General features: G+C 56.4%; 1 protein-coding gene across 1 annotated transcript; it reads left to right on the top strand.

Moving 5' to 3' along the window:
• The first annotated feature begins 5534 nt into the window (after positions 1 to 5534).
• Positions 5535 to 16152, top strand: LOC113976485 (vasoactive intestinal polypeptide receptor 1-like). The gene is made up of 13 exons (XM_027701700.1): positions 5535 to 5609; positions 7385 to 7499; positions 10433 to 10540; positions 11409 to 11518; positions 11788 to 11885; positions 12385 to 12517; positions 13155 to 13308; positions 13822 to 13882; positions 14141 to 14207; positions 14316 to 14407; positions 14625 to 14754; positions 15051 to 15092; positions 15349 to 16152. Exons 1-13 carry the CDS (start codon positions 5544 to 5546, stop codon positions 15439 to 15441), a joined length of 1269 nt encoding a protein of 422 aa, XP_027557501.1. The 5' UTR covers positions 5535 to 5543; the 3' UTR covers positions 15442 to 16152.
• The last annotated feature ends 1873 nt before the right edge of the window (positions 16153 to 18025 follow it).

The following is an 18025-nucleotide window of genomic DNA, read 5'->3' on the forward strand; positions in this document are numbered from 1 at the left end:
TCTCCAAAAACTCTTGTTCTGCCCCAGAATGGTACCGAGACCCCCCAAGTGCCAGGGGAGGAGCTCTCCAAAGGCCTCAGCCCCCAACCATTGGCTCCAGTCAGGCTATTTTCTGCTTGATTAGGTTTTTCTCTGTGTTCCTAATTTTTCCAAACCCCTCTGGATTGTTTTTCTGCCTTTTGTTCTAACTCCCAAATTCCAATTATTTGCACATTTAATTACTGTGCTGATTCCTCCTCGTTTCTGGCAGAGCCTGATGAGCAGAGCCTGGCTGTCAGTCCTGCTCTTATCTGGGGGAGGGATTCAAGCATCAGGATGAGGGGTCTAAGGAAACCTTGTGCCAGAGGGGGATGTGAGGGGTCCAGGGGACCTGCTTGGAATGTCCTCAGCCCTCCCATGGCAGCCTGAGCCCCTCTGGAAGTGTTATGGTCTGCCCTCCTGTATGGGAGAAGAGAAGGAGAAGGAGAAGGAGAAGGGGAAGGAGAAGGAGAAGGAGAAGTAGGAAAGAAGGAAAGAGAGAAAGAAAGGAAGAGAGGGAGGAAGGAAGGAAGGAGAAAGAGAAAGAGAGAGAGAGAAAAAAATTAGAGAAAGAAAGAGAGAGAAACAGAGAAAAAGAGAGAGAAAGAAAGAGAAAGAGAGGAAGAAATGAAGAAAAAGAGAAAGAAAGACAGGAAGAAAGAAAGAGAAAAAGAAAGAGAGAAAAAGAGAAAGAAAAATAAAGAGAAAGAGAGGAAGAAATGAAGAAAAAGAGAAAGAAAGAAAGAGAGAAGAAGAAAGGAAGAAAGAAAGAGAGAAAGAGAGAGGAAGAAATGAAGAAAGAGAGGAAGAAAGGAGGAAAGAAAAACAAAAGAAAGAAAAAAGAAAGAGAGAGAGAAAGAAAAGAAAAGAAAAAAGAAAGAAAAAGAAGGAAAAAGAAAGAAAAGAAAGAAAAAGAAAGAAAAGAAGGAAGGAAGAGCAGGAGGCTCAACAGCCAGATGGATGCTGAGTGCCATGATAGGCACTGGCCAGGAAAGCAGAGTCTGGGCACAGGGAAATGCAAGTGTGAGGCCTGAGGGCTGGGGACAAAGGCAGCTGTGGCCGTGCTGTCCTCAGGACACTGCCCAGAGACACCTTTTATAGGCAGAAATGATCCTCCAGCTGGAGGTACCAGCTCTTCTCACCAAGGAGGGGGGTGAGGACCCTCATGAGCCAACTCACCTACACCGGGGAGAGGTGACAGCCCAGGATCAGTTTATATTCCCCACCTTGGAGTGCTTGGTGATGGCACATCAGCCATCCACATGTACATCCTAGGAAACCAGGGCCCAGGAGGGATCAGAGGAGTTTACAGTTCTGGTGGGGATGGACCCCTCTGTCCCCAGTAAGAGCCACCTTGCCAAACCAACTCTTGAGATGAGACTTGTGCCAAGAGACACCCTGAGGGTGCTCAGCAGATGATTTTGTTGGCAGCCCTCCCTTTGGAAGCTCTTGAGCCCTTCTCTTCCTGTAACTCTGGGATTCCTCGTTCTGGAATCCCTCACCTAAACCTCAAACCCAGACCTGGGATCTCAGCCCTGTGCCCTGGGTTAGGCAGAGCTTGAGTTCCATCACAAGCTTTGCTTTGGACCAGGAATTTTGCCTTTCAGGACCAAGGCAATGGCCCTGAAACAGGGTCAGGCCCCTGGGGACCAGGAGGGACAGGGACCCTCTCCCAACCCCTTGGACATGAACATCTGCACCATGTGGGTGCTGCACCAGGCACCTGGAGCAGGGACAGCGGGATCCAGCCCCTCCATGGTCTCTCTGCACGGATCTCTGCTTGCAGTGCAAGCAGGAGACACTGAGCATGGACAAACTTTGCCAAATTAGCCAAGCAGGGGCAGGCAGGGCATGAGGGCCAGTCATCAGCCCGGGCTCACCAGGATGGTGATGCATCGAGCCGGGATGAGCTGTGCTCTGATACAGCCCGGCAGCGATGACACCCTGAGCTGCCCTCGATAACTGGGGGAGGGCAGGGAGCTGACAGCACATCCCTTGTGTCATTTCCCTTCCCTGGAAACAAACTGGAGCCAGAGAGATTCCCAAAATGAGGAAACACCGGAGTCACCAGCCTTGCCTAAGACTCGTGGAAGATGAAGTAAACACTGCTGAGGCAACACATCCCCCTGTAATCCCTGCTGGCTCCAGAGGGGGATCAGAAACCAGTCCAAAACCAGTTTGTCATTGCACACCAGGACAAGCCCCGGATGTGGAGTGGCAGTTTGGCAGCTGCTGTCCCCCGTGCTGTCCCCCATCACACTGTCACTCACAGCCACTTGGGGACACCTCTCTGGAGATGCTCTGTGGGTCCAGGACTGTGAGTGAGTTTAAACTTCTCATTTTGAAAGGTAACTACAAAAAATACCACTTTCCTTTTCTAGGAGGTCCCATGCTGCTGGTGCTTTGAGACCCATCATCCAGTCACTGTGGTCTCCTCTTCATCCAAATCACGCCTCACAGACCCTCTCCTTCCACAGAGCCCAAAACCAGGGAAGAGGTTGTTGGTGCAGGGTGGGGACACCCCACTTTGCTGTAAGCTGGGATGGAGGCAACACAACACGATTAGTAATTTCTAACCCTTGGTAAATGAGCATTTGGCACTTGCAAAAAAAGATTCCTGTCAGTGACTTCCTTTGCTTTGGAAACGGCTGAGTCATCCCTAATTCCTGACACGCACCAGCACCGATCCCAGCACGGGAGGAGGATTAATGGGAGCTCCCGTGGCTGAAGGGCAACCTCTGGGGAGATTCCCTGGGGATTTGGCAGGGACACAGTTGCTGCTGTGTGCCACCCACGGCCCTCCATGGCTGTGCTGCCACACCAAAGCCATGTGCCTGAGGCAAATCCTCCCATCCCGTCCCCTCCGGCCACTCACCACCATCCCCATCACCGTCATATGGGTGGATACGACCACCCCATATGGGACCACCGTGTGCTGGTCCAGTTGGGGATCCCAGAGGGGGCTGGAGGGTCCTGGGCTGGCCAGGGTTTGCAATCAAGTGAGTTCATCCTCGTTTATTTTCCACTTGCTGCTGCAAAAGGGAACAATGGCCCTAAAACATCAGGGCTGGGCAGCTCACCCCACACCAGGAAGGAGGTCAAACCATCACTGTCTGTCCCAGCTCTTCCTCTCTGGAGGAAGGGCAGGAGCAGCTCAGGAAGGTGTGGGTGGTTGGGCATCACCTGAGGGATCCCCACGGCTCTCCACTGGACAAGTGCTTCCTGGGGATAGGGGACAGCAATGCACATCCCACGGAGAGGTTTTGCCAACCTCCCCTGGCCTTTCCCACCACAGGGACCAGACCTGCCACCTCCGAACCCGGGGACAACCCCTCCAGTCCATTTGCCATCAGGTGGCACCAAATTAAGTGACCTTGTGGGGACACATTGGGCCACCCCCAAACCAGACCCCATCCCCCATCACTCCCGTGGGGCGATGCCAACTGGGGCACAGGGTTATTTGCAGCAGGGGTTTTGTTTAATTTGGTTCTAGGCACCCCTCCCACGTGTTCATGTGCTTTGGAAAAGTAAATGGTTACGTTTGGGTGTTTACATTTCAGCGGAACCATTAGATGTTAATGAGCCTGGCCCGGCCCCGGCAGCCTTTTGTGCCAACCTAACTGCGGGCTGAGAGCAGAGTGGGCCACTCCTAATGATGGCAAACGAGGCCTTTGAAATGTTAAGGGCCCAATTCTTTTATCTGCATTTTTTTAGGGTTATTTAATTTACATATCAAACCCTGTTGAGGTCTTTGAATGGCAGAGCAACAGCAGCGTCCGTTCATTGGCTTCGTGTCTCCCGATGGAAGGAGCAGTTATTGGGAGCTGCTGCCTCGTTAAGGAATGGTAATGATGTTGCATTACTAAAATTAGCAGCAGAAGCGGTTCTCCCTCCTCCCACCCCAGTACAAAGTGCAGTGAAGCCCCCCCCCCTCTGCCCTTCAGCACTGAGGCCGAAGGGGCATTTTCAGTCCCTTCTTTTACCGTCACCCACACCCGAGTCGTGTCAGTGAGGAGGATTTTGGGTGGTCTAGGGGTGCAAGGCTGGTTCTTTAATCCCAAGAGATTATCACAGTGTCTTCCCTGCACTCCTGAGTTTCCTCCTCCTTCCTTCACCTCTCCTGCCCTCTCTGCTTTGTCAGTAGAATCATTAAAATGGTGATGTTTGAGTCAAAATTCCCCTTGCTGGAGGGGCCGGGGCTTTCTAGCAGGGAGAATTACAAATTTGTCATATTTGCAATATATATATTATATATATTTATATATTTTATATAGATTTTTGTGGGTTTTTTATATAAGGAGGAGAGCCCAGGTAATGGTTGGGGGTCCATATTTGGCCCCGAGGGATGCAGGGAAGCAGCACTGGGTGTTTTGTGCTCAGGGAGGGGTGTGTCCATGCCAGGCTGTTCCTGTTCCTGGGATCCCCCAGCACCCCCCTGCTCTGCTCTGGTTTGGCACTGAGGTTCCAGCACCCAAACCACCAAACCACCAAACTCACAAGCTCAGCCAAGACCAAAAGTCTCCATTGGGGCAGAGTTAAGGTTATTTTACAGAGGTGTGGGCGGCTGCCAGACACCCAGTGCCCACCCTGGGCCTTTCTGGGCCTTTCTGGGCAGGGAGGGTGTTTTGGGGAGGGATTTGGGGGTGCTCCAGGGAGGAGAGGCAGGAGCTGAGGGAGCAGGCAGGGTGGTGAAGGGGGCAGGGATGGGCAGCCCTGCCTGTCACTGGGGCCAGCAGAGCCTCCTGCCACCCTGGGGGAGGGCTTGAAGGAGCCCCACTGCCCCCAGGCCACGGGCACAGATGTGTCCAGGCAGGCACACGTGTGTCAGGGCATGTGTTTGCACACGTGTGTGCACAACCCCAGGTCACAACATCTCCTCTGGGGTCCCCACCCTCCTCCAGTCCCAGGTGTGGAGCTGCCCAGGGTGCAGCGTGACCCTCGGGGTGTCCCCTGCACCCCATCCCGGCTGCACCCCCACTTCCCACAGCCTTTAGCCAGCAGTTTTCCAGCCCTGCAGCATCCCAGGAGCAGGTGAGAGGGGTCCATGTGCCTGCTGTGCATCCCCCTGGGCCCAGCTGGGAGCAGGTAAAGGGATGCTTGGGGGCACAGCAGTGCCCAGGCTGGGCAGTGCCAGGCTGGGGGTCCCTCCCGAGCTGCTCCTCTGTCCAACCCTCTGCGTGGGGAGGGGGAGTGGAGGGTGGAGCCTCCATATTCCAGATGCAGGAGCTGTGACATTCAGGCTCGCAGAGGAACAGAGCCCATCGGCACTCGGGGACAGCCAGAGCCGGGGGGACACGGGCACTGGGTCAGGGCCACCGGGCTGTGACCAAGGACCTGCTGCAGGAAAGGGTCCTGGAGGGAGACAGGAGCAGGACACGGCTGGGAAGGGGCAGCGAAGAGGGGGAGGAAGGTGCTGGGTCACCCCCGGGAGGTGCCGGGGTCCCCCACCCTCGGGGACATGCGGGAGGAGCTGGGCTGTCCCCGGCCCCTCGGGCTCTGAGCCGGGACACCCGCTGGTTCCAGCCATGGGAGTCCCGTGGCAGCCGCCCCCGAGGCTGCTGGTCCTGCTGCTCGTCCTGCCGGTGCTCCAGGTGAGTGTCCCTGGGCACGGCGGGGCCGCGGGGGCACAGGGTGGGCGGTGGGCAGGGTGATCCCCCCGGGACAGCCACCCCAGGGGCGGGCAGCCCTGAGAACAGAGCGCTGCCCTCCTGGCCAGGGTGGGATCTTCCCATCCCATCTCCATCCCATCCCCGTCCCTCCGACCCGGGGTGACGCCCTGCGAGCTGCCGGCACCCCCCACCCACTCGGGGGCTTTCGCAGCAGCTCTTGAGGGGGGATGTGCTCACCCCGGTGATCCTGGGATCCCCCCCATGGTGGGACAGCGCTCGGGGACCAGCCAGGACGCGGCTCCCGCGGGATTCAGCTCCAGGGGCTGCCCCAGGGGGTGATGCTTCAGCGACAGACCCTCCATCCCCGCGTGGGGCCGGGGGGGACTTTGCCTACATTGTCCTACACCCCTCGAGGAGCCCCAAAGCCCGAGGGCCCGGGGGAGCACCCACAGGGGCAAAGGTTGGGATGGCTGGAGGGTGCAGGGGGCAGGGATCATCTGTGGGTGCTCCCAATCCAGGGGCAGAGCCGTGGGGATGTTGGCACCGAACCCTCATGGAACTGGGGGGACACGGGGGGGGTTGTGCTGCTGGAGGGATCCACGGTGAATAACTCCCCTCTAGACTTGTCAGATTGCTCCAGGGGCAAAGGAAAAGGAAAGGAAAGGGAAATAGGGGGAAAAGAAGGGAAAAAGGGAATGGAAAAAGAAAGGGGGAAAAAAAGAAAATTAAACAGGAAAAAAAGAGTAAAGGAGGAAGGTTAGGTTAGGTTAGGTTAGGTTAGGTTAGGGAGGGGAGGAGTAGGGAAGGGAAGAGAGGGGAGGGAAAGGGAAGGGAAGGGAAGGGAAGGGAAGGGAAGGGAAGGGAAGGGAAGGGCACCAGTGCTTAGAAATGGGCATGGATGCATGGGAATGGGCACGGATGTATGAGAATGGGCACAGATACTTGGGAATGGATGTGCAAACTTCATGGCCTGCTCTCAGTTCAGCCTCAGTCTCCCAGCTCTCCAGCTGGAATCAAAGGAGGCAAGTCCCAAAAGCAGAGATTCCCAGGCAATCCAATCCCTGGACAAAGAGCCATTACATCCCTTGCACTTTTGGGATCTGTAGGGTCAGGACATACTCCTTGATGTTTCTTCACTTCTTTTAGCAAACCAGCTTTAAGGAAACTGTGCCTGTTTTCCAGCCTCTCCCGAAGAGCTGGAGAACAGGAGAAGGGTGAACTCTGACAGCGGTTGCTGATGTTTCCAATTAAAACACACCAGCCTGGACATGAGCAAACTCTGGGGAAGGATTATCCATGCCCAAAGAGGTGGTTTTCGTATATCTCTAATTACATGGTTTCCTTGCTGAGGTTTGGAATGTGCTGGGCAGTGAGGCCGGGCTCTCCATCCATAAACTCGGCTCCACATGGATCTGGTGTTGTGGTGGAGCTGTGCCCTGAGGCATCACAAACTCTCAGAGGGAATTAGAAATAATTGCAGTGGTTCTCTGTGGTGTTTGCAAGGCAAACAGCAGAAAGTGCAGGAAATGTCAGGCTCCAGAGCACAGTTCCATAGCTTGGCTCTCCTGTGGCAGCTGCTGCAGAAATAGGGAATTTTGTCTGGAACCTGCCTGTTAATGCCCAACTTCCCACTGATCCAGTGGAAAGTGTCCCTGCCCGTGGCAATGGGGTGGAACTGGATGGTCTTTGAGGTCCTTTCCAACCCAAACCATTCTGTTATTCCGTGATTCTGCTGCCTGCCCTTTCCCCCTCCCAAGGTGCAAGGGACACATCCCGACTGTTCCGTCGTCCTCTATTTCCAAAAGCAAGAAGAGGAATGTCTGGAGATCATCAGGAGTGAGAGCCAAGCTCCGGGAACCCCTGGGCAGGAAGGTGAGTGTGAGCACCCACCACGCACCGGGATCATCTCCCTCGGGATTTGCTGAGGGGTCTTTGGAGGGTGATCCATGGTAGAGGGTTGCAGAGTGAGCATGGCTTTGGAAAAGCAGGTATCTTCAGGGAAGTAGAATGCAGCACCCAGGGAAAGGATAAGGAAAATTCCTTGAGAGCCCAAAAATGCTGCTGCAGGGAGAGGAGGCTGAGACTGCAGTCAGGGGGGCTGAGGGACACAAACAACTGCAGGGACTCCATCCTGACAGATTTATAGAATCATGGAATGGTTTGGGTTGGAAATGATTTTAAAGAACATCCAGTCCCACCCCCTGCCATGGGCAGGGACATCTTCCACCAGCCCAGGTTGCTCCAAGCCCCGTCCAACCTGGCCTTGGACACTTCCAGGGATCCAGGGGCAGCCACAGCTTCTCTGTGCACCCTGTGCCAGGGCCTCCTCACCCTCACAGGGAGAATTTAGGGCATGTGGCTCTTCCAGAGTGGTCTGTGCCCCTGGCAGAGCCTCCTGTCCCATCCACCTTCTCTGCACTGATGCCAGGCCACCAGCACCAGTGTCACATCGTGCCTGTCACCACTTCACATCTTCTTGCCTTCCTAATTCAGTTAGTTTTAATGCAAAACGTGTTCTAAGCAACTTAATTTTTACGTAGCTGGGACTTTTAAACGAATTAACTGATTGAAAAACAGTTTTGAAGAGCTGCCTTTTTGCCTGTTTTTTAAAATTGCATTTCAGTTTCTGTCCAATAGCAGCAAACCCAATTTTCTGGGCAAAAATTATCACCTGGAGAATAAGAAATGCGTCACTCAACGGGTTTCATCTAAAACCAATGTAAAAATTAAGCTTCTCAATAAATACATGTAAAGGTGCATAATTGCTTAAGTAACTGCAGAGATGCAGTCTATCATCCAGCTTAGCAGAGAAAAGCCAAGTTGATTGGAAAAGGTCCATTTTGCAGCCCATTTTGTGCCAGCCTGGGGGAAGGAATCTCACTGTAGGAAAATAACCAAGGAGCACAAATGCATAATTAAAATCAGGATTTAATCCCGTGTTTCCTGGTTGAGTGCCACCTCTGCTGCCCACCTGAGCTGGATTTATCCCTTCCCCCTTGCTTGTGCCAGTGGGGAGGGTCCTGTAGACAGTGTGATGCAAAGTGAGGATGCCAGGAAAGGCTCAAATCTCCTGGACGTGGTGGGAGGTGCTCCAAGGTCTCCCCAGAGCCTTCTCTTCTCCAGGCTGAACACCCCCAGCTCTCCCAGCCTTTCCCCATAGCAGGGCTCTTCCATTTCTTGGATCACTTCCATGGCCTCCTCTGCACTGTAGGTGCTGTAAGTTCCAGAGGGGGCCAGGAAGATGCTCCAAGGGCTGGAGCCCCTCTGCTCTGGAGCCAGGCTGGGAGAGCTGGGGGGGTTCACCTGGAGAAGAGAAGGCTCCAGGGAGACCTGAGAGCCCCTTGCAGGGCCTAAAGGGGCTCCAGGAGAGCTGGGGAGGGACTTGGGACAAGGGATGGAGGGACAGGACACAGGGAATGGCTTCCCACTGCCAGAGGGCAGGGTTAGATGGGATATTGGGAAGGAATTATCCCTGTGAGGGTGGGGAGACCCTGGCACAGGTTGCCCAGAGCAGCTGTGGCTGCCCCTGGATCCCTGGAAGTGTCCAAGGCCAGGTTGGACGGGGCTTGGAGGAACCTGGGCTAGTGGAAGGTGTCCCTGCCCATGGCAGGGGGTGGCACTGGCTGGTTTTTAAGGCTCCTTCCAGCCCAAACCATTCCATAATTCAGTGACCCCCAGAGCTGAAGCTCTCAGTGACAGTCCCAGTGGCCCTGCTCAGTTCACTGATCCTGCAGAGCAAAAATGAAGCCATACCTTGACACAGCAGTGACAGCCCTGCAAACCCCTCCTGGACTGGGCAGGTACCCCCAGCCTGCTCTGCTGAAATCAGAACAAACTAATTAGACTTGTCTGAATCCACACTCCTTGGCTGGGAATAGACGTGGCTCCAGGTTAGTAATGTATATTTGCAAGGTTAATAATGTAGATGTACAAGGAGGAGAGCTGTCCTGGAATGTGATGTCTGTGTCTCATCCTGGGGTGCTGCAGCACTAATTCTTCAAGGCCCTGAGTCTGCTGGGCCGTGCTTATTTCCAAGGCAATTCGGGAGTTGTTTGAAGAGGAATTTAGTGCTGGAGACAGAAGCAAAGCATGTTTAAGCTGATCACTGTTAGCAAGTCTTGCAGGGCTTTCTCTTCTCGTCTGGAAAGACATCCCGAGCTGAGCCTCCATGGCTGCTGGGTGCAGAAATACAGCATAAACCTGCATTATTTTAGAACCCACAGGCAGTTCCCAGCCCATCCCACACCCTCATCCCCAGGATCTCCCCGCAGGAACTCCGGTCGGATGGAGCCCCAGGAAATACCGGGTCCCCTCTCTCCGCGGGGCTAAAAGGAGATCTCAGCGCTGGGGAGGGGGGGTTTGTTCCCAGGACTGGAGCCAGGATGCTCCTGATTCCTGAGGGGGAACGGCGTGGCCCGGAGATCGGGTGACGGCTCCGCTCTCACCTTACACCCGCGGGGCTGTGTCTGGTGCGGGCTGTGCCGGGGGCTGCGTGTGTCCCCTGGGCTGTGCCAGGGGCTGCGTGTGTCCCCTGGGCTGTACCGGGGGCTGGGGGGGCTCCGTGTGTCCCCTGGGCTGTGCCGGGGGCTGCGTGTGTCCCCTGAGCTGTGCTGGGCGGCTCCCTGTGTCCCCTGGGCTGTGCCGAGGGCTCCATGTGTCCCCTGGGCTGTGCTGTGGGCTCCGTGTGTCCCCTGGGCTGTGCCGGGGGCCGGGGGGGCTCCGTGTGTCCCCTGTGCTGTGGGGGCTCCGTGTGTCCCCCCGGCACGTCCCTTCTCTCCAGCACTGACCGTCCCATCCCTCCCCAGGCTGCCGGACCGAGTGGGACGGGCTGAGCTGCTGGTCGGCCGTGCCCGTCGGCCAGTCCCGAGCCGTCGCCTGCCCCGACATCCTCCACGTCTTCAAGAAGTCCAAAGGTGCGGTGAATCCCACCCGGACCGCTCATCCCACGGGATCGAGGGCTGAGCTGCACCCACCCACCCACCCTGCCAGGGGCTTTTGTGACACCCCAGCCCTTCCCCTGCCATCTCACAGCTCCTGCCTCTCCAAAATGTGTCCTTGGTATATACTGCAGTCCAAGCAGGGGACGGGCAAAAGCAGAAACTCAGGTTGTTGCCACGCCAGGGAAGTCCCCAGATCCTTTAATCACTCAGTGCCCTGTGTGTAGAGCACTTGGGGACCTCATCCTCCAGCTGGGTGACAGCAGGACAGTCCCTGTGCTGCTCGGTGCCCTCCTTTCCCACACAGCAGCCAAACGCTCCTGCCCTGCTCGGGATCACTCCAAGCCACATGGATGAAAAATGCTGTGTGGGATTGTGATGATTTCAAGGCCAGGTGTTCTCCCAGGGTGGGAATTGCTGCCAGGGGAGCTGCTGCCTCCATCCCCCTTGGAGACAGTGGGGTGTGAAGGAGAGCACCCAGTCAGTCCCCCCAGCATCTGAGCACTGGGCATAACTGGATAGGCAATGGAGAGTTGGTAAATGCATGCTTAGGGCTGGAACAGCTCAGGAGAGGCTTGATGAAGCTCTCACAGGATGAATAAGCACTTTTTTAGCCTAAACTCCCTCCCTCTGTGGGGATTCATGCCTGCTTTCACACCCTACCCTGAGTTGCCCTCCAGGAGGGCAGTGATGTGCTCTGGGAGGGATGGGGCAGCCAGGCCACTCTGGTACCACACTGCTGTCCCTGCTGGGCTGCTGCTGCTGTCCCAGGCAGGACATTTTGGGGGTGCTGATGCAGAGGTGATACCTGTGGCTCTCATGAGGTCCCTTCTTTTTGCTGCAGTGCTGATCCAAAGGAACTGCACGAAGCTGGGATGGAGCTCCCCCAGCCCTCCCTACCACAGCGCCTGTGAGCTGGAGGCCCTTGGCAGCAACAATGACACCGAGGCCAAGGCAAGGGGGTCCCCCGGGGGCTGTGAGGCACCCACTGCAGCATCACCCTGCCCACATCACCCTGCCCACATCGCCCTCCCCACACTGACCCACACTGTTGGGCAAAGAAACATGAAGATCCTCCCAGGGTTATCTCATTTGGGCTCATCCTTGTTGCTGGGATGCCTGGAGGAACCTGGGCTGAGTCATCACCCTGTCACCTCCCTGCCATCGCAGACCAGCACCTCCCAGTCCATGCTGCCTCACTCCACTGGTGCTTTCCTTTCCAGAAAGGCTATTTTGTCACCATGAAGGTGCTTTACACCTGTGGCTATTCCACATCCCTGGCAGCCCTGTTCTTGGCCATCAGCATCTTCTCCTGCTTCAGGTAGGGCTCAGTCCTGGCTGCTCCTGGGCTGCAGCTGGAGCAACACAGGGTAAATCCTCAGCAGGGGATGCTGCCCTCAGCCTCTGCCCCCCCTGAGCAGCCAAACTCCATCCCTGCCAACATGGACAACCAGGGCAGCATGAGAGGAACAGCAGCATTGTCCTTCCCTGCTGACACACAGACTTGAAACCCTCGGGTTGCCCTTTCAAGCTTTGCTTTTGCAGACCTCGCTGTGCTGCAGATTTGTGCTCTCTGGAGGAGGTTGAGGATGTTCCCCGGTGCACCTTGTCCCTGGGCAGCAGCTTCAAGCACAGCACAACACTGTTCTTCCTGATTTCAGAGCAGGAAAACCTTCTCCAGGGCTCTGTGCTTGACCATCACAAACACATGGTCCCTGGGCTGGGCTCCAGCCAGGGAAGGGGATATTAGAGGACAAGTTCCTCTGCTCCTTGGCTGTCTCTGCTCCTCCCTGGGCGCAGAACATCTCTTCCTCCCATAGGAAGCTGCACTGCACCAGGAACTCCATCCACATCCACTTCTTCACTTCCTTTGTGCTGCGGGGGACTGCTGTGTTCATCAAGGACACCATCCTCTTCTCAGACGAGTCCATCGACCACTGCACGATGTCAACAGTAAGACACTGAGTCCCAGCCTGGGCAAGGTGCAGGGAGGGCAACATGAGGTCATCTGGAAGAGTCTGAGTGGGTTTGGAATGGATTAGCACTGGAAAGAGGAGAGAGAGAGAGGCTTTGAGCCTGGGGAGGACAGTCTGCCTTGGGAGGACTTCAGGAGGTTCACAACAACATTTCTGCGTTGGCCTCATGTGCAGAGATCATGGTCTGCTCTCAAAGCTCTCCCTGGTCTCAGACAATGTCCCAGCAGGGCTGAAGCTCAGCACAACCTCAGCAGCACCAGGTACATGCAAACACACCTGGCACTGCTGGATGTGCAGATTTGGGGTTCTCAATCAAAACAGAACCCCCTGCGTGCAGGTACCACCCTGTGGACACCACGGACACAACCAGAGCCATGGGTTTCTAAAGGTCCTCCAAAAGCAGCCCGTGCTCACCTGCCCATGTTGCACAGGCAGAGCAGAACCTGCTGTGGGTGACGGGTGGGATTGGTGCAGAATCCCTGGAGCTGCACTGAAAGGCCATCACAGGTGTCCTTGAGGGGATGGACAGGGAGGATGACCATCCTCAGTGCCCCCTAGGACAGGGTCTGGTGCCATCCAGCACTCTGAGCCTCCCCCCCTCCTCATCCTGGCAGGTGAACTGCAAAGCAGCCATCGCCTTCTTCCAGTACTCGGTCCTGGCCAACTTCTACTGGCTGCTGGTGGAGGGCCTGTACCTGCAGACCCTGCTGCTGCTCACCTTCACCTCCGACAGGAGGTACATCTGGTGGTACATCCTCATTGGCTGGGGTGAGTGTGGGGCCATTGACCCCTGGGCAGGGCCCCACTGACGGGCCGGGGACAGGAACCACCTCCAGGGGCAGGAACCACCTCCAGGGGCTGCCTGCTCTGACCCCCCTGGCCATGGCTGCTCTCAGCACACCCCCCTTGCCCCCAAATCTCTCTGCATGGCCTTGTTCTTGCTGGGGCACCTCCTGGAGCAGGCTGGGAGGCATGACCTGACCCAGGACAGGTCCTCCCTTCTTCCCACATCCACCTGGAGTTGGAAATACTGATCCCAGGTTGGATGTAAGAGCACAGGTGGGAGCAGGAGGGTGGCCAGGAGGTGACACACAGACAGAAGTATCACCATCAGTGGGCACCATCTCCATTCAAACCTGGAGAAGGTGGAAGGGTTGTCACCTTCCTGCCACATCCAGGGGTGCAGACCTGACCTAGACACGTGGGTTTGGGGACAAGGGAGGGAGGGGTGGTACAGGGCACTGGGGAGACTCCACATCCCTGCCTGTCCTGTCCTTGCAGGTGTCCCCATGGTGACAGTCGCTGTGTGGGTGGTCACCAGGCTGCAGTATGACAACCACGGGTAGGAGCAGACACTCCTCCTCCTTCTCCAGCCACATGTCCCCCATCCAAGTCCTGGGGGATGAACCTCTTGCATGGGAGGCTCAGGAGGGGAGAACTGGGCCAGGGCTTTATTTTAATGCTGTTCCTGTTTTCTAGTGGATCCTGTAGCAGGAAGTGCTGTGCAAAGGGGGCATGGGGCTGGTCAGAGGGGTGGCAGGGTGACACCTGGGCTACAAGGGTCCAAGTGGGTGGCAGAGCCACTTCTCCTCTCCCGTAGGTGCTGGGATGATTACACCAGCCTGTACTGGTGGGTGATCAAGGCTCCCATCCTCCTGGCCATATTTGTGAGTGTGTCCTCTGAGAATCCCAGCCCCAGAGCTGGGGGTCCCCTATGGAGAGGGGGAAGCGAGCAGGGGGCTGTGCAGAGCCTGAGACGTGGCTTCCCATGGCAGGTGAACTTCCTCATCTTCCTCAATGTCACCAGGATGTTGGCACAGAAGATCCGGTCCCCAGACATCAGCAGAAACTACAAGCAGCAGTACATGTAAGGGCTACAAAGGGGGGCTCCCCTCACCCTGGTTTCTGGGGGTCCCAGGGCAGCAGGGACCCCTCCCTGGAGGAGCACAGAGGAGGAACATCTGGGAGGCTCCAAGACCTGCCTTTCACAGAGAACCTGCTTGGGGTTAAAACCAAGCTCTTGGGAAGGTCTCACGGGGCAGGAGGACCACCCAGGCTGCCCCTCATGCCACCACTCTCTGCAGGAGGCTGACCAAGTCCACGCTGCTGCTCATCCCTCTCTTCGGGGTGCACTACGTGGTGTTCGCTCTCTTCCCCGAGCACGTCGGCGTCGATGCCCGCCTGTACTTCGAGCTGGTCCTCGGCTCCTACCAGGTGCAGGCTGGGGGAGATGGGGAGGCAAAGTCCCCCTGTACCCATCCCATCCCAAGATCATGCCCTGGGAGCCCCTGGGATGTGCTGCTGGGGCTTCACACTGTTTTGAGAGAGGGCTGTGCCCCGGGCACCCCTCAAACACCGGGGTTGAGTCCTGGTGAACAATTTGCACCGATCCCCTGCTGCCCGAGGGATGGGGTGAGAGCCGTGGGAGGATGGAAGTGCAGGCAGCAGATGAGCACAGAGGGGTTCAACCCCTTTCCTCGGGTGAAACTTGCTCTTCCTGTCCTTGCCAGGGGTTCCTGGTGGCTCTGCTGTACTGTTTCCTGAACGGGGAGGTGAGTGTGTCCCCCAGCACCCATCCCTGGGCTCCACAGCTGTCTGGGCACACAGAGGGTGCACAGAGACCCTCGAGGGTGCACAGACACCCCTGAGGGTGCACCAAAGCCAGGCCTGTGTGCACACATGGGCATGATGGGGGTCCCCACCCTCCTGCACCCCAAATCCTGTAGAGCCCTTGGAGCAGCTCCTGCCCCTCCGCTGGGTGCTGGTGGCTGTCCCTGGGTGCCAGCACCACCCATGCTGTTGGTTCAGGTCCAGGCTGAGATCAAGAGGAACTGGGGCAAGTGGCAGTTGTCCATGGAGAGCAACGTCTTCAACCTGGTGACCCAGGACTTCACAGCGTGACAAGGACGGCGGCTGGGGGGAAACACCCCCTCGGGGGTGGTGGTGGTGGTGGTGCAGCTCCATGACTACAGTCCCAGAAAGACCAAAACCAAAAAGATTTTGGATGTTCTGGGGGTGGTATCCTCAGAGGGTGGTGTGAATGGCTGTAGGAAAGGCTCTGCCTGCTCGGGTGCTGGTGGCACTTTATGGCTCCGTGTGACAGTGCCTCACCCACTCAAAGCTCTCTTTGGGGTTTGGTCAGAATTTTAGGCACAGAAAAGAGAACTTCTCTGCTCTTCTGCCCCAAGACCAGGCAGGAAACACAATTATCATTTCACAGAGGGCAGTTGGTGTTTTTTATTTGCACTGGAATGAAAAAAAAAAGTGGTCCTGACACTGAAGGCATTTTTTGATGGCTGTTCCCTGTCTTCCTTGGTGTACAAAACCATTTCCCTTATGGGAAGATACCTAAACACAGCCAGGAGCCTCTCTGAGGGTGGGAGAAGCAAATACAGAGAGAGACAAAACCCCCTACAAGAGTCCCCCAGTGGCCTCATGACTCAGTTCCTCCCTGATTTCCAGAATGTTCCCCTTTCTCCCATGCCCGTTGATTCAACTTTGGGATATATTCCACCACTCCCTGGGCCTTTGCACTGAGGAATGGGACAGTTTGCAATCAGCAGGACTCACTGGCTTCCCTGGGGACTCATTTTCCAGGGATAGCAAGTTTTGTGCCAATAAAATTTGTTCTGAGGTCCAGCACTGCTTTTCAGAGGGTTGATTTGCTCTCCAAACCCAGCCTTGGTACCGGGAGTGCTGGAGGGTGGAAATCCTGCCCATAATGCAATGCCTGGTAACCCCTCATGGGATGGGAATATCTGCCTTGTCCCTGCCTGCTGAAACAGCCAGGCTTTGGGCATGGCCATGGAGAGGGGATGGAGGAGGAAGATGAGGAAGAGCACAAGGTGGTGCATCATGAGCTGTCCCAGAGGTCCTGGGGTGCCCTGGCCCCTCTGGGTCAGAGATGCCACCACCACACCTTGGCCTGGCCCTGTTCCCCACCATGAACATCCTTCATCCTCCCAGACTGAGCTCCTGCCTTGGCAAACTTTGTTTCCTGGAGCAAGAGAGGCCTCAAATGCCCTTTCCCAAACCTCCTGGCCTCTCCCAGCCACACCAAGCTCCCGAGCCACCCGATCTCAGCAGAGCTTCTCACACTGCCTAGGTTGTCATTTCTCCATGTTGCCACATGTCCTTCCTTAAATAAAATCCACTTGCTGGCCCCTTTCCAGACTGCAGGATCTCCAGAGATCCTGTTTGGTCTCTCAAAGAGGCCTTGAGAGGGAAGCAGAGCCCCAGACCTGATTTGAGGTGAGATGGAAGATGTTCCACTAAATAACCCCCCTGAGCCAGCAGCATGCTCTGCATCACCAGCCAGGAAACCTCCAGAGGAGCACAGCAGCTGTCAAATGAATGCCTGTCTGCAGCCAGGAAGGGGCCACAAGTGAATAGACATCCCTGACCATCATTAGGAAGACGATGTTTCAGCAGGGACGAGGCAGCAGCAGCAGTGGATTGTGCCAGGGCTGGGGCTGCTCAGTGGGAGTGTCCCAGTTGCCATAAAGCTTTGAAGAACACTGGGTTTGCACCTATTTACAGCTGCAAATGGGTTTTCTGGGTGATAACCCTGAAACTCCAAATGACCCGCTGGGGTTTGCTGGGCTTTGACCCCCCCTGGTCTCCCTGGAGCGGGACAGGAGCCCATGGTGAGTTTGGCAGGGATGTGCCACCTCCGTGGGGATTGGACACCAGGGATGTGCCACCTCTGTGGGGATTGGACATCAGGGATGTGCCACCTCCGTGGGGATTGGACATCAGGCTTGGCCTTCAGGAAAGGTTTTCCAAAGCATTTGGTCTGTCACTGGTGTGGACCTTGCCCTGCAGCCACATAAGATCATAGAATCAGAGAATTATGGAAAGGGTTGGGTTGGAAGGGACCTTAAAGGGCCCATCTCATTCCACCCCCTGCCATGGGCAGGGACACCTTCCACCAACCCAGGTTGCTCCAAGCCCACCCAACCTGGCCTTGGACACTTCCAGGGATCCAGGGGCAGCCACAGCTTCTCTGGGCAACCTGTGCCAGGCCCTCAGCACCCTCACAGAGAAGATTTCTTCCTAAAGATCCCAATGATCTCAGGGGTCTTGTCCAACCTAAACCATTCTGAATCTGTATTTGGGCAGACTGAGCCCGGGCAGAACAGGAGCAGGTTTTCCCTGTCCCTTCTGCAGCACGGCCGGGGGTGTCACAGCCTGGCATCCCCATCCCCCAGCCTGTCCCGAAGGTGCTTTCTGTCCCCCTCAGGGCTGGAGGGGTGTCCGGGGAGGGGGGTGTTTTTCCTGGAGCCGGAGGGTGGCACTGCGGCCCCTGCACAGGCACCGACACCGGATCAGGGTGTCCCCGCACGGAGCACGGGCACAGCCGGCGGGGGGACCCGGCCCATCCCGGGGGTGCCAACGCCCACTGGCTCCAGCCTACTGGAAGAACCCAGGGATTAAGGTAAGACAGCACACTGCTTTGGGGGAATGTGCATCCCAAGGCTTTGGA

This window comes from Neopelma chrysocephalum, unplaced genomic scaffold (genome assembly GCF_003984885.1).
Source record: "Neopelma chrysocephalum unplaced genomic scaffold, ASM398488v2 Primary Assembly neopelma1_165, whole genome shotgun sequence".
NCBI classification, from domain to species: Eukaryota; Metazoa; Chordata; class Aves; order Passeriformes; family Pipridae; genus Neopelma; species Neopelma chrysocephalum.

Bases quoted from the DNA above. Each gene is read 5' to 3' on its own strand.
- LOC113976485 (XM_027701700.1), top strand. From the start codon at position 5,544: ATGGGAGTCCCGTGGCAGCCGCCCCCGAGGCTGCTGGTCCTGCTGCTC. The intron at 7,500-10,432 runs GTGAGTGTGAGC...ATCCCTCCCCAG, and splicing joins GGGAACCCCTGGGCAGGAAG to GCTGCCGGACCGAGTGGGAC. The intron at 12,518-13,154 runs GTAAGACACTGA...TCATCCTGGCAG, and splicing joins ACCACTGCACGATGTCAACA to GTGAACTGCAAAGCAGCCAT.